At 41.8% G+C, this 12383-nt stretch overlaps 5 protein-coding genes across 5 annotated transcripts; 2 read left to right on the plus strand and 3 right to left on the minus strand.

Annotated features, from left to right (window-relative positions):
- The first annotated feature begins 63 nt into the window (after positions 1-63).
- Positions 64-1152, plus strand: BDB00DRAFT_819670 (uncharacterized protein). Its single transcript, XM_053123249.1, has 3 exons — positions 64-264; positions 333-1052; positions 1131-1152. Exons 1-2 carry the CDS (start codon positions 146-148, stop codon positions 853-855), a joined length of 642 nt encoding a protein of 213 aa, XP_052980381.1. The 5' UTR covers positions 64-145; the 3' UTR covers positions 856-1052; positions 1131-1152.
- A 60-nt stretch (positions 1153-1212) lies between these two features.
- On the plus strand, positions 1213-2657 carry BDB00DRAFT_334483 (uncharacterized protein). Its single transcript, XM_053116984.1, has 2 exons — positions 1213-2219; positions 2333-2657. Exons 1-2 carry the CDS (start codon positions 1477-1479, stop codon positions 2550-2552), a joined length of 963 nt encoding a protein of 320 aa, XP_052980382.1. The 5' UTR covers positions 1213-1476; the 3' UTR covers positions 2553-2657.
- Positions 2658-5848: 3191 nt separating this feature from the next.
- On the minus strand, positions 5849-6965 carry BDB00DRAFT_938478 (uncharacterized protein). The gene is made up of 4 exons (XM_053129285.1): positions 6690-6965; positions 6383-6633; positions 6160-6180; positions 5849-6071 (listed from the first exon to the last, which is right to left on the minus strand). Exons 1-4 carry the CDS (start codon positions 6795-6797, stop codon positions 5933-5935), a joined length of 519 nt encoding a protein of 172 aa, XP_052980383.1. The 5' UTR covers positions 6798-6965; the 3' UTR covers positions 5849-5932.
- A 1108-nt stretch (positions 6966-8073) lies between these two features.
- On the minus strand, positions 8074-9431 carry BDB00DRAFT_819680 (cytochrome c oxidase subunit VB-domain-containing protein). The gene is made up of 4 exons (XM_053123250.1): positions 9280-9431; positions 8788-9021; positions 8214-8637; positions 8074-8124 (listed from the first exon to the last, which is right to left on the minus strand). The coding sequence occupies exons 1-3, from the start codon at positions 9368-9370 to the stop codon at positions 8507-8509; spliced, it is 456 nt and encodes a 151-aa protein (XP_052980384.1). The 5' UTR covers positions 9371-9431; the 3' UTR covers positions 8074-8124; positions 8214-8506.
- A 1155-nt stretch (positions 9432-10586) lies between these two features.
- Positions 10587-12022, minus strand: BDB00DRAFT_762443 (metallo-beta-lactamase family protein; the record flags this gene model as incomplete). Its single annotated transcript, XM_053119331.1, has 6 exons — positions 10587-10828; positions 10917-11067; positions 11179-11421; positions 11501-11548; positions 11624-11772; positions 11866-12022. 6 exons carry the CDS (start codon positions 12020-12022, stop codon positions 10587-10589), a joined length of 990 nt encoding a protein of 329 aa, XP_052980385.1.
- Positions 12023-12383: the final 361 nt, after the last annotated feature.

A 12383-nucleotide genomic window follows, 5' to 3' on the forward strand; every position in this document is an offset into this window, starting at 1 on the left:
CGCTGGTGAAGTGTTATCAACTGATGCAATTAAACTCAGATTGCATTTCTTCCTGTGTTTTGACTCTTCTATTTTACACAGCTACAACTATTACAGTTGCATAGTATTGAAATTTAAAAAAGGAAAAAAAATAATTCCAGCAATCATGACGCATACGCCGTGGATCACTGCAGAACCAGATCCAGAGGCAATTAGAAGATTAGTAGAGCAGTCCTTTGACGATCGTCAAACTGTTGCACCGGATTTAGAAGCATTACAACGCAGGTAAAGAAAAGGACCGTGCTTGAAAGAAATGTCGGTGTGATCAATTTACTAAAAACAGTACAAAACAGCAATGACGCTACCCGCAGATCGACAATGGCTGCGACTACACCAAATGATCTTGCCAACACTCATACAACTCTGTCACCGAACAATATAAACGATAATCATGCTCCTCCAACCCTAATCACGCAACTCCCAATACCTCTTCCAGCCATACAATTAACTATGGGGCGAGCTGCATCAACGTCGCAGCGTTCGCCAGGAGAACACAGTACTAATGCTTCAGCTTCGACGCGAGTTAACGATCACCACCGACCATCACAAGCTACACCTGTGCCAGCATGTTCCCTAAACAATCAAAGCACCGATACCTCGGCTCCAACGGGTGCCGTCATACAACAAACTTACGAACGAACGCCACCAGCAGCATCAATACCACCACCTTCTCTAGGGGAACAAAAAGTCATTGTTTCAACCGCGGCAAATGTCACTAAGACTAAGGATCTTAAAGAGCCGTCACCAGCAGCATCACAGCCACAGCAACGAACTGAAGCTTTCGCCAACGATCTTTCGCGATTCTCACTCAAGTAATAATACATTTTAAACGTCTTCGGAAGAAGGAGCAGTTGACAAGGAACAGGAGTAAATTTTAACTTGAAGCTTCATGTATAGCTCTGTATATCAAGCATGTTCTTTACGGGAAGATGCTGATAAATTACTCGCAAGATTCGATTTACTTTGTGATATACACCGAGCTCATAAGCAAGAGATTCGTGCAGAAGAACTTGGTAATTTATTTGCGCTTATCTTCCCTCTTATTACACTATTTCTGTATGCCCATGGAGTCTAAAGGTCATCTGTAACAGAACGTCATCTCCACGAAATTCGAGTTTTGCACGAAAACACTGTGAAAAGGTACATAAAATTGATTTTATGGTGGCGGGGGGGAGGGGCCAGCTTTATTTTTGATTTCTGTCTGATTACTCACGCACACACATTGATTGGTGTACTCTTAATTTACCGTTTCTCCTACGATACAATAGTTGGAAGTCTACGAACACGATTGCAGCGGCGAAAATCTACGACTTTATCATAAAATTTAGCAAGCAGTATGATCTATCGCATCACGAGGAAGTGTTGGAGAAAATACAAGCATTCAAAGGAACTCTCGGTGATTACGCTGACAACAGAATTCAGCGAGAATGGAATGATATGCGAAACAAACTGGCCGACATGTCGCTTCGAAAATATACTCCTTTGGGGTTACAAGGCATGATTTCGGTAGAGAAAGGCAAAATCAGACGATCCGTCGAAAGAAAATTAGGTGTCGGCAAACAACGTCCACTTGACGACGATACGTCTCATAAGGATTTGCAAGAAGGACAAATGCTGTACAAATTCATCGAAAAGCAAAACTGGAAATTTATAGACGATCTCAAAAAGCAGTTGGCCAAACAAGTCGTGTACAACCTGTGCGAAGAAACATGGAAGGCGAATGAATCGGAGGAAAGAAAAGAAATTGAACATCTGCTGCAACAAGCAAAGGCAGATCTAAGCAAGCAACGCACTGATACACTACGATCTGAGGTTCATGACATATCGCACCAAGTTGAAATGTTAAAAACAGTAATCATCGTCCAAGAGGAACTAAAGGAGGCCGGAAGAAGAACCAAAGCTCTTGATGCCCGCTGTGTCAATATTGACACTGCAGATACCCTCGAGCAACAAGTGCAAAGGCAAGGACGTGAAGTTAAAGGGCTACTACAGCGAGCGAAACGGTTACGACATGATCAACTGCTGGTAACCAATGAACGCAAGAAGGCTCGGTTGAGTTCGTTGGAGAAAAGTATTGGAGAGTTGGACCAAACTGTTATCCAAGCTCGAACTACTGTACTTGCCGAAATGTTCCCCATGCGCACTATGAAGGTGGTCGATGATATATGCCAAGTACTCGAGTATGTTTTCTATTCTCCATCTTCCTCTATTTCTTTTCTTTCCATGGCAATCAGTGGATTCTTTTTCTTTGAGAATGCTCATATTAGATTTGATTAATTTTGTTATTATATAGTAATCATGGAGAGTTTATCCGACGACTAGTGGATCCTGTTGCGGCGGATAGAGGAGAAGAGATCGGCAAGAAGCATTTGGATAACATCAACAGCACAGAAGACGGTATTACATTTCCATTACAGTTCTCCATGGAAAGGCTTACAAAGAACTTCGTTGAAAATGCACTCAGCGAAGTCAGTGAGCGTCTGGATGCGTTGGAGAACAAAAGTGGATCGTAGCATTATCTGTAAAAATAGTTTATTTGAGTACATACCATACCTCATTTGTATATAACATCCTTTCATAACGCTGTATTCTTCTAGTCAATTTGCATATACAAAACGAAAAGCAGCTCTATGTAAGAGTTTGCTCACATGCTCAGAAGTAATTCACAAATCCATATCTCATTATTGCTCTAGCTAGCATTGTGATATATCAAAATGGTCAAATCAGTGTGCACTATTGTACTTATGGAGGTGCCAGTAAGGCAATATGCTTATGGAGGTGCCAGTAAGGGAAACCAGCTTCTCCCTCATATTCTCCAAATTATTTTTGAAGCCAGCTGTTGGCTCAATACTAGTATGTACTAGCAGAAGCCAAATTTTAGCTAAGATCCGATTCTGACACACGGCGAGCATTTTGCTGCGGAAGATTAAAAAAGATGACGCATTAGGTGAGTATTCAAAAGGATTCAAAATGAAAAAAAGGATAACATGCTCATTTTATTTTGCAAGAGAAAGAAAAAGAAGAGGAAATGGTGGAAAGAAAGGGCGGCAAGAGGGAAAAAAGTTCACCGTCTAAAACTTCACGAATTTGTCCATGTCACTCAGATTGTTGCAGCAAATCAGGGTCCAACACTGATTTCGAGCGTGGATATTACGTACGAGTCCTGGAGAAGTGGTTATTTTTTAAAGAGAGAGGACGATTTCTAGGTAGGAAACGTTTCGCTTTTTTATGTCTGATTCGTCGCGCATGCTTGGTCTTCACTTATAAATTAACTTGTCCGATTTTGAGTCAACAGCTGACTTCAGAGATAATTGGGAGAATGTGGGGGGAAGCTGGTCTCCCTTACTGGCACCTCTATAAGTATATTACTCCCGCAATAGACAGTCGATCGATCAATTTACATCCCAGTTAAACAAGAAGACAGTTCAATCTGTAGTGAAGAACGCTCATACGTCAAGGGTAACACGGACAAGTCGGTCGCAGTGATGTGCATTGGCCGAGCAGGCACGGGAGTCGGATCGAGGATTGGGGGGCATGAACGTCGTGGCGGAAATCAGCTGCGGAAACTACACAGCCGGTATTGCCCAGTGTTAATGGTGAACGAAAACAACACGAGCCAACGATGTTGCACGTTTTAGTGGCCAATAGTGCGTCAGAAAGGAACTGATATAAGTGGAAGTGACAAGAATAAATGGCGGATCACAATGCTTCAATGACTGATGCCTCAGCTATCATGCTGGCGTGGCACTCGCGGCAGAGATCAGCAATCGGCTTGCTGTATTGGTGCTTCCGGTCAAGCCGGGTCACTTTATGACCATCAACTATGCCCTTTTCACTGAACCCTTTTTTTTCGTAATGTTTAGCATAATACAAATAAAAATAAAACATATATCTCTATAGCTCTCTTTACATAAAAGATCAGTGCTTGCCTTCCCTTAGGCTGATTATTGGTATCAAGATAGACAAAGCACCATCATCTTGAACACATAGTCGCTATACAGCTCTTCCCGTTACTTTATTTTTCGAGCTTATCATGCACGTTATGAGTTAAGAATTGATCAAAATGTCTTTGTATCGCTGCTCTTCTTTGTGGGTATTCCTAGAACGGAACATCACACGCATTCGTGCTCAGTGAAATTCCTGGCCTATAGTATTTATTCATAGAGACGCATAACAGCAATCAATAAAATATGTTATTGTGTTACTTACGTGAGAGAATAGTAATGTCACACCTGCTTACGCGATGTGTTGGCTATGCATCCTTACTGTGCTGCGTTCTAGATAGCTCATTATACAGTACATTACATATGTAGCAATTTCTTCGCATGTACACATCTATGCTTAACTCTCTAACGGCATGGCAGTGTAATAACCCACCCCAGTTGAAAGAACAACTGTCATGTTATTATACTGTGAGCTACAACCTGATTATGTATGAATATCGTGATCGTTCTCTTCTGTTTTCTGCTAATCTTATTGCAAGTTGTATCCAGTTGACCCGCTTAGGATCCTGCTTTTGCTAAGCTTTTACGTATTTTTGAGGGCATGTAAATCGTACGAATATACATTTGTTTGTTGGTGGTATTTTGGTTTTTGTACGGTTGTATAATGTGAGTGTGCTTCTGTCCATGTCACTGTTTTGTTTATCTTAGTGATAAAAATCGTCGTCTACAGGAAGCGAATTACCATCCTGCTATTGGCCAAACGTACACCGATCATCGCCTTAACACCAAATCGTACACTGATGAGTACGCGCCAGATACAAAGGCAGCCTTTACAGTACAATCATTTAGGTGACTTGCAGGTTGCAACTGTATTCTTAGCTTGCTATGTGTAGTTTTAACTCATCACTTATGCTCTCATCATAGAAAGCAACAAAACCATACTCAATATATAGGTGTTTCGAGCACAAAAAGAGAGCAGAGACACTGACTGCAGTAAATTCGTATACAACCGAGACAAATGATAGTACTGTACTCTGGAAATCCAATGCTTGAAGAAAAATTAGAAATAGGCATATTGCATAGTGCAATAGCGCCTTCTTCCCATCTGGACTGGTGACAACAAGTTACGTATAATCCGCAATGGAGACGATATAGATGATGGTCCATATATCATTTGAAAAAGAATAAGTGCCCACTATAGGAAAGAAAAAACCTTAATATACCTTAATAAACCTGAAAAAACCTAAAACCTGAAAAAACCTGAAACGGGCAAATTAAGGTATATTCAGGTTTTTTTTAAACCTGAAAAAACCTGAAAAAACCTTAATATACCTTAATATGCGTGGTTTCTCTGATTCGTCTTATTGGTCGGTTGAAGCGTGAAATGCGTTCAACTGTGTTTATGATTGGGTACATACATCGTGTCTTATTGGTCGTTGTACGTATAGCTGTATCCGTTTGGGAGCATCATTGGATACTTCATCAGCTATTCACATTTCCTCATTGATCCTCTTTCATATTATGTATGCTAAAAAACTGATTTCGATTGGATGACAATATGTTTATTATTAAATTTTGCTTTCTATATTAAATCTTTGACAAATCATTTTTGCATTGTGTAGTACACAAGCAAATAAGTGTTCAATTCTATTTAGTTGCCAACACGACCGCAACAGCGAACACCACGAGCATTACGAGCACCGACGCGAGCAACACTGGTGCTGTCAGTGAAGTCATTAGCGCGTTTGCGTGATGTAGTCTCTCTTTTAATTAGGTTGGTATATCATGGATGCTCATTCTATGCCATGCAATATGGATTTTTGATCTACTGTATACCTTGGCTTAAAGAGAGCAACACACTGGGCAGTTGCGACGCGTCTTCGTCTTCCGACTATTACACTAGGAGCCTTGAACAGTCGTCTGTGTTTGATGTCGACGGCAACGCAACCTCATGGTGTTGACGAACGCTGGTTGAGTACAACCAGTGTGTGTGCTATGAAGTACGTCAAATACATCTGCATTGGTAGAGTATATATACCTTTATTCTGAAAAAACACATGTTTCCTCTTGTGGAGCGCTTGATAATGTCTGATAGCGTTTAAAAACTGTAATATTTTGAAGGTAAGCATTATATACATATATACCGGAAACGCTAATACTCCTAGTATGTACTTACTGATTTTTGGTAGAAGCCGCCCTAGGCAACGCGTTTCTTGTAAGTTATTGCGCGATCCCCCGAAGTTGCAGGATTTTGTTTGTAGCCCAACTGTTCACGCACGCAGCCAAGGGTGCAGATCTTTAGCATGCGCTCTATAAATCTTGTTGCGCCTTCAAGGTCGTCTCTGGTATCGCTGATCAGCTCGTTCTAAGCAAATCAATATCAGGTTTGCTGAGAATACCATCGACCATTATCCCAGATCGTCCCCATATGTTGTCCCTGATATTGACTGCGTCGCTGCGCGTGATATCCAATTGGTGCTCCCTGACGACGTCGTGGCACAGACTGGTCAGCTCCTCCATTACAAACTTCGTCTGTGAGTCGACTTTGCGTTTGTAAGACAGTGTCAAGAGCATGCCGTCGAACAGCCCAGAAGAAAACGCTCTTGATACGGAGCTGGAAGATTCTACAGATGGACATGAAAGGACAGCACTGTACATCCCCAGCTATAAGAGTTACTGATGTGGAAAGATCATCCAACGCCTTACTGTGACATCAACTTCCCTTTCCAAGGAGCCGACCGACCGTGCAAGTGCAAGCATTGAATCGTTATTGTTTTTGATAGCGTTAAGGATTGCTGGGATTTGAGGATTCATGTTAAGTTGTTTCTGTGTGATGTTTTATTATTGACGAAAGAAAAGAAGGAATAAGAAAAGGAACGATTTTTTTTTCAAACGGCAAGATGAAGCATACAAGGAGAGGCAAGGTCAAACAAATGAGGAGAAAAGGATTAACTTTGTTTTGATACTGCCTAAAATGGAAATCACCATATACACCGCAGTTCACCAAGAAGTTCGTTGTCTCGTTTGTGACCTGCAAACGTAGTGCCGCTTCGATGTACTTTCAATACTGCACACCAGCTGTTTGATATGCTTTACATTAACAACTCCATCGTGCGATACAGCCACGTGCCACTGTCATTAGGCTTTTCAGCGTTATATACTTTCACCAAGGCAAATAATCTGGCAGCGCCTACATCATAATGCTGAAATTACACCATAACTTCACCAATACGTATAAGCCTGGACTGCTGAACGCGATTGTTACCCTGCCAGCTGTTGGTGTTAATGGTCAACCGCAGGCGGCATGAAATTATTCTTCCGTGATAGAGAAGGTGTTGACATATTGATGAGATGAAAAAAAAAATGTGGTCAGGTGTGTCGGAAGTTTCATTTGGTACAACAACGGTGGTCCTGGTTGAACTAAATTCAGGTTTATTCAGGTTTTTTAAGGTATATTAAGGTTTTTTTTCCTACAGTGTGCTGTTCATCATGAAGCAAGAAGTCCTACAGTACTGAACGGCTATACTACATGACTTCCTGCATATTGCATTTCTTACATTTATCTATCATGCGCTTATCGAAATATACCAATCATATTTTCATTCTTATTACCACCGTCAATGTAATGTAGTTATTTTCATCTATTTGCTACTTTTTTTTATCCGATAACATATGGGCATCGCGTATGCGTATACTGACATACATTCAAATATGATTCAATTGATGAATATAAAACTAATAGGATTCAATTTTGCTGTAACGATAAACCTAGACACTGACTTGCGTATAGGACATAAGCTCAACATTGTCATTATAGCAACTCATTTCTTTTACAGTTGAACAAATGTCAATCAGAAGTCCATACTACTATTATTCTCTTAGTTGGCGGCATAAATGATGTGGTTTCGAAGTTTTCAGAAGCTACAGCGATATTTTAATAAACTTTCTATGCGACGAAAATTGAGATAAGGACTCGATTTGCAAAAACAAGTTATCGCATCAGTGCCACAAGCAATAGATTCAAATCCAAAGTTTCCCAAGCATCTGAATAAGCCTTGAATGGGCTCGCTACGAGGGGATTGGGGAACCCCCTTGCGACACGTTTCCGTTGAATGACACGGAGCGAAGCGAGGAAGGACCGCTAGTAGAATGTCGATAAAGCAGTAAACAGTTGCTTATTGTATAGCAAATTCGTGATAGATAGTTTACGATATTTATGCGACCTCCTACCCATAATTCCATATGCTTGCAGTATGTAGTCGCTTGTTATTACCACACAAATATCCATCGAATAGTATCAAATATAGACAAACTATGCACACAAGGAACTTTATTAGCACAGAAATCTAAAGTGTAGTTTTGATGACGCGGAGAAAGGTTTCCTTGGGGCTCGCTTTTTTACGAATATGAGAAACGGAAAAGAAAACGGTTTGGTCATTGTTGTTGTATACATGTATATTTAAGCAGATGATTCTTTTTTTCTTTTGTTCAAGTCAGAAACAGTTGTTTCGTTTAATGCAAATTTAGTGGTGGTGGTCGTCTTCAGAACCGACAAAGTCCATCTTGTAGACGGAGCCGCACTCAGGGCAACGGTCGTGCTCGTGGGACTTGTCCAAGTTGATCCAGATGGCGTCGTGGGACTCGGCAGGGTAGCCTAATCATCGTACCATCAATCCAATTGTTCAGATATGTCCAGTTCCATTGATACACGTTTTCTCTCCCTCTTGTTTTTTATCCGACATATCATCCTTCTCTCGTCTCGAATCCAACTTTTAAGTACTGCTAAAAAAGTGAGACACATTACCAGTGCAGCCAACGAAACGGATGGGGTCGTGCGATTGGACGACGATGGGGTTCTTGACAGTACCAAGGTGGGTCATGTTCAATGGCTCCATATCGAAAAGTTCCTTGCCCTCCAACTTGGCCAACAATTCCTGACGCTCCAAACCAGTGGCCTGTTCGAGATCAGTGGGGACGGTACCAGGAGCACCACCGGGACCAAGGTTCTTCTCGATGCTTTCAGCCGAAACGGCACCAGCTAATTTTAGTGTCATAACCATAATAATTAGAGTCTTGATCAATCAACGCTTTTTTTGTCGTTTGCTTCATGGTGCGTTTCGTAGATGCAATGTAAAAGACGAGAGACGCAAATCGTTGGTGTTTTTCTTAAAACAATGAAATGGGGAGGGGAAATAATCTGGCCGGTCTAGTTTCGTTCAATTGACAAAATCTACGAAAAAGCACAACAAAAGCAACGCGACAATGTAGATATAAAACAAAAAAGTTTGATAATTACAAAGACGGGCACCCAAGACGGAGAAGGGACGGACAGACGAGCGCACGGCAATGGGAGCGGCGGCAACAGCAGCACGACGAAGGGCGAACATGATGTCAAGTGTGAATGTGTGTGTGAGAGAGAGGGGAGAGATGGAGTTTTGCTAGTGTTTTTTCTTCCTCTTGAAAAAAAAAATCGTCCCACTGATTTCAACACCACACAACACCCCCGCCAGCGGATAATTCAAGCTGACGTCACGTCATGTGGGTATGGGGATATTGAAGTGGTTGCCATGCAACAGAACACTCTTATCTCTTTCCCTTTCTCTGCCATCTTTTTCAAATGTCCAAAAACTCGCACAATGCGACTTTTTTTTATTATCATTGATACAAATTACAGCCCACTCTATCCAGTTTTTGCTGTCTTTTTGATGCTCCAGTAGACGAACACACCAAGTGCTAGTGCCCAACAATATGTTTGTGGGTCACACAGTATGTCCTTCCAACCTCGTCGACCGCTGTCTTCTTCGCCGGGATCCGCTTGAACGTCAACTATACCAGGTAAAACGCGCCACTCGAGAGGCGGCTCTGGCCTCATTAAGTCTTGTGGGTAAAGGCATGGAAAAACTTGATCATGTCGATTACTTCGGTAGCGACTCCTGTTGGCCCGAAGAAAGGCACGATATACGTCTATCAACAGATTTTAAGAGATCGATAAGATATATTGTTTATAGGAGTCGATGATAGGGAGAGCAAAAACTATCGAACTTACAATGCAAACGGCTATGATGCCGTTCTCTCGCCAATCTTCGCTGCATGGCGCGATCGACAGCCTCCTCTGGAAAACCAGGGAGATCAAACTCGTATGCAAAATTCATTGTACGTACAGCAGAGAGTCCAAGGAAAAATATAGAAAAGGTTAATGAGAGCGACGAGAAGTGGAGGTCGATTATCGAATATGTCGCGAGCGAACGTAGCGTAACGGACCAGTTGTTCAGCTACCATCCTTTATATACAACATTGGGTTATTGGTCTTCATGTTTCTTCATTCTTCTTTCAAGTGCAAGAGCTTGTTTGTTATGCCTTTACTCATTCTCCCATTGAGCATTATGAGCCAATTAACGCGCAGTATCTTTCAAGCGACTTTATGGCAACGAGTATATCATGTGGATATATAAGGATGGTGTAAAATTAAGGTCTCATTGTGTACTGTTTATTAGGAGCTTGTGGTAAAGAAGCATGGTGTACTACCAATTTTTTTACTCCTGCCAACGCACTGGTATCTTGAAGAACCGTCCAGCGGATGCGTCGCCATCAGTTGACTTTTCTTCAGCAGGAAGATGGCCACCGCGTAGGTTGGTCTAAGAAAATTAAAAGAAAAATTGTAGGAAAATCAGCAAGCAGTAGCAAAAGAGAACCATAGATTGTATTTACTTGGAGGGCAGGATGAATAAATCGTGGGGCTCTGAGTTGTGAATCACGCTTCTTGCGAAGGTCAATATACTGGTTCTTTGAAATGCCCTCGTGAACCATTTGGTTAGCTTCTTTATGCGCTCCGAGGGTTGTTACGACTTCGTACTACCATCGAGTATCACGATCATCTTAAGGTTAATAGTTCTGTCGCGTAACCTTTAATTCGGAAAACAAAGAAACAGAAACTTACCGATCTGTCTGAATTCGCGGGTGGGTAGTCGTGACCAACATAGATTCGTGTATCATTTGGCCATGCTTTGTACATCTTTTGAACACTGTCGTACATTTGTTCGGCGCTACCACCAGGGAAATCGCATCGTGCTGTACCAATGTCCGGCTAATAAAATTAAAAGCAACAATAGCAGTGAATAGACCGTCTTCCATTGTGAAATATCCAGCACGACAGATAAACCCAACAAACAACAAAACAACAGTCAATTTAGCTTACCATAAATAACGTATCGCCTACAAATGCAGCATCGCCGATTCGGTAAGACATACAAGCAGGTGTGTGTCCTGGTGTGCTTAAAACGGAACACTGAATGTTCTCGCCAAGGATCCATGTGTCACCTTCGTTGATCAACTTGTCAAATTGTTGGCCGGTGGCGCTAAGCTGCGAACCCGGAAGGTTATATTTTTGACTAAACACTTCTTGGACCTTGGTCACGTTACTTCCCATCCAGAACTCGGGCTACAACAACAAACCACGAGTATATTAGCCTGTTGCTTTAAAACAACATTCCTAATAGCCGACCGCAATATAATATTACCTTTGATGGTAGCAGATCCTTCAAATAGTGAGCGGCTGTCAAGTGATCCTTTTTAGGAAAAAGCTCATAAGATAAGTACGTATGCAGGGGGAAACTAAGCGGACAGTAAAAGCCTTTACTTACTGCATGAACGTGGGTGTCAATGATTTTGGTCACACTCAGGTTGTGTTTGGTAATGAATTCTAGAATCTTCTTGGCCATAGTAGGGCGCACTGTAGCAGAAAATGGGTCATAATCCAAGACGGGATCAATGATGTATGCCTCCTTGGATTCTGCAAATAATAAAGGAGCGGGGAATCATTTCGCAACATAAGTGTTTTGGGCGTGATAAATAATGGAGCAGCAAACAAACATGCAGCACTAACCTACATCCGTAACAATATACTGAGCTGTCTCTGTTTCCTTTTCAAAGACCGTATGGACCCAAGGCGAATGGTTATTGTCGTATTGAAGCACGGGCAAGTTTTCACCACTCCATTGCTTGAATCCGCCAACGAGATTGTAGACGTCTTTAAAACCCATGTTAGCCGCATGCTTCGCTACTTCCAGACTTCTGCGACCAGACATGCAATGAATCACCACCTATCATAACATCAAATAATTAATCTGTGGTCAATATAGTACAGGGGGAAATGTTGGATAAGGTTATGAGCATTACCGTTGTGTCCTTGTCCAAGTCATCCAATGCCGCCGAATAGGTTTCAAGATCGCGCTGGAACACGCCAAAGGGAATATTGCGTGCACCCTCAATTCTACCAAACTTTTCGATTTCGTGTCGTTCGCGTGCATCAATTACTTTGAGAGATTTTCGAAAAGGATCGTCCTTGTGCTGCTTTTGGAGGAGCTGGCTTAGCTGAAGCGGATTCATATCGTTGACATCCGT

Source organism: Zychaea mexicana, assembly GCF_025766255.1.
Source record: "Zychaea mexicana strain RSA 1403 chromosome Unknown BDB00scaffold_30, whole genome shotgun sequence".
NCBI lineage: Eukaryota > Fungi > Mucoromycota > Mucoromycetes > Mucorales > Lichtheimiaceae > Zychaea > Zychaea mexicana.

Coding starts and splice junctions, on each gene's coding strand:
- BDB00DRAFT_819670 (XM_053123249.1), top strand. CDS start 146: ATGACGCATACGCCGTGGATCACTGCAGAACCAGATCCAGAGGCAATT. Junction 265..332: donor TTAGAAGCATTACAACGCAG/GTAAAGAAAAGG, acceptor AGTACAAAACAG/CAATGACGCTACCCGCAGAT.
- BDB00DRAFT_334483 (XM_053116984.1), top strand. CDS start 1,477: ATGCGAAACAAACTGGCCGACATGTCGCTTCGAAAATATACTCCTTTG. Junction 2,220..2,332: donor GATATATGCCAAGTACTCGA/GTATGTTTTCTA, acceptor GTTATTATATAG/TAATCATGGAGAGTTTATCC.
- BDB00DRAFT_938478 (XM_053129285.1), bottom strand. CDS start 6,797: ATGAATCCTCAAATCCCAGCAATCCTTAACGCTATCAAAAACAATAAC. Junction 6,634..6,689: donor AAAGGGAAGTTGATGTCACA/GTAAGGCGTTGG, acceptor GGGGATGTACAG/TGCTGTCCTTTCATGTCCAT. Junction 6,072..6,159: donor GCGGCTTCTACCAAAAATCA/GTAAGTACATAC, acceptor AAACGCTATCAG/ACATTATCAAGCGCTCCACA.
- BDB00DRAFT_819680 (XM_053123250.1), bottom strand. CDS start 9,370: ATGTTCGCCCTTCGTCGTGCTGCTGTTGCCGCCGCTCCCATTGCCGTG. Junction 9,022..9,279: donor CGTCTTGGGTGCCCGTCTTT/GTAATTATCAAA, acceptor CACTAAAATTAG/CTGGTGCCGTTTCGGCTGAA. Junction 8,638..8,787: donor CCGTTTCGTTGGCTGCACTG/GTAATGTGTCTC, acceptor TACGATGATTAG/GCTACCCTGCCGAGTCCCAC.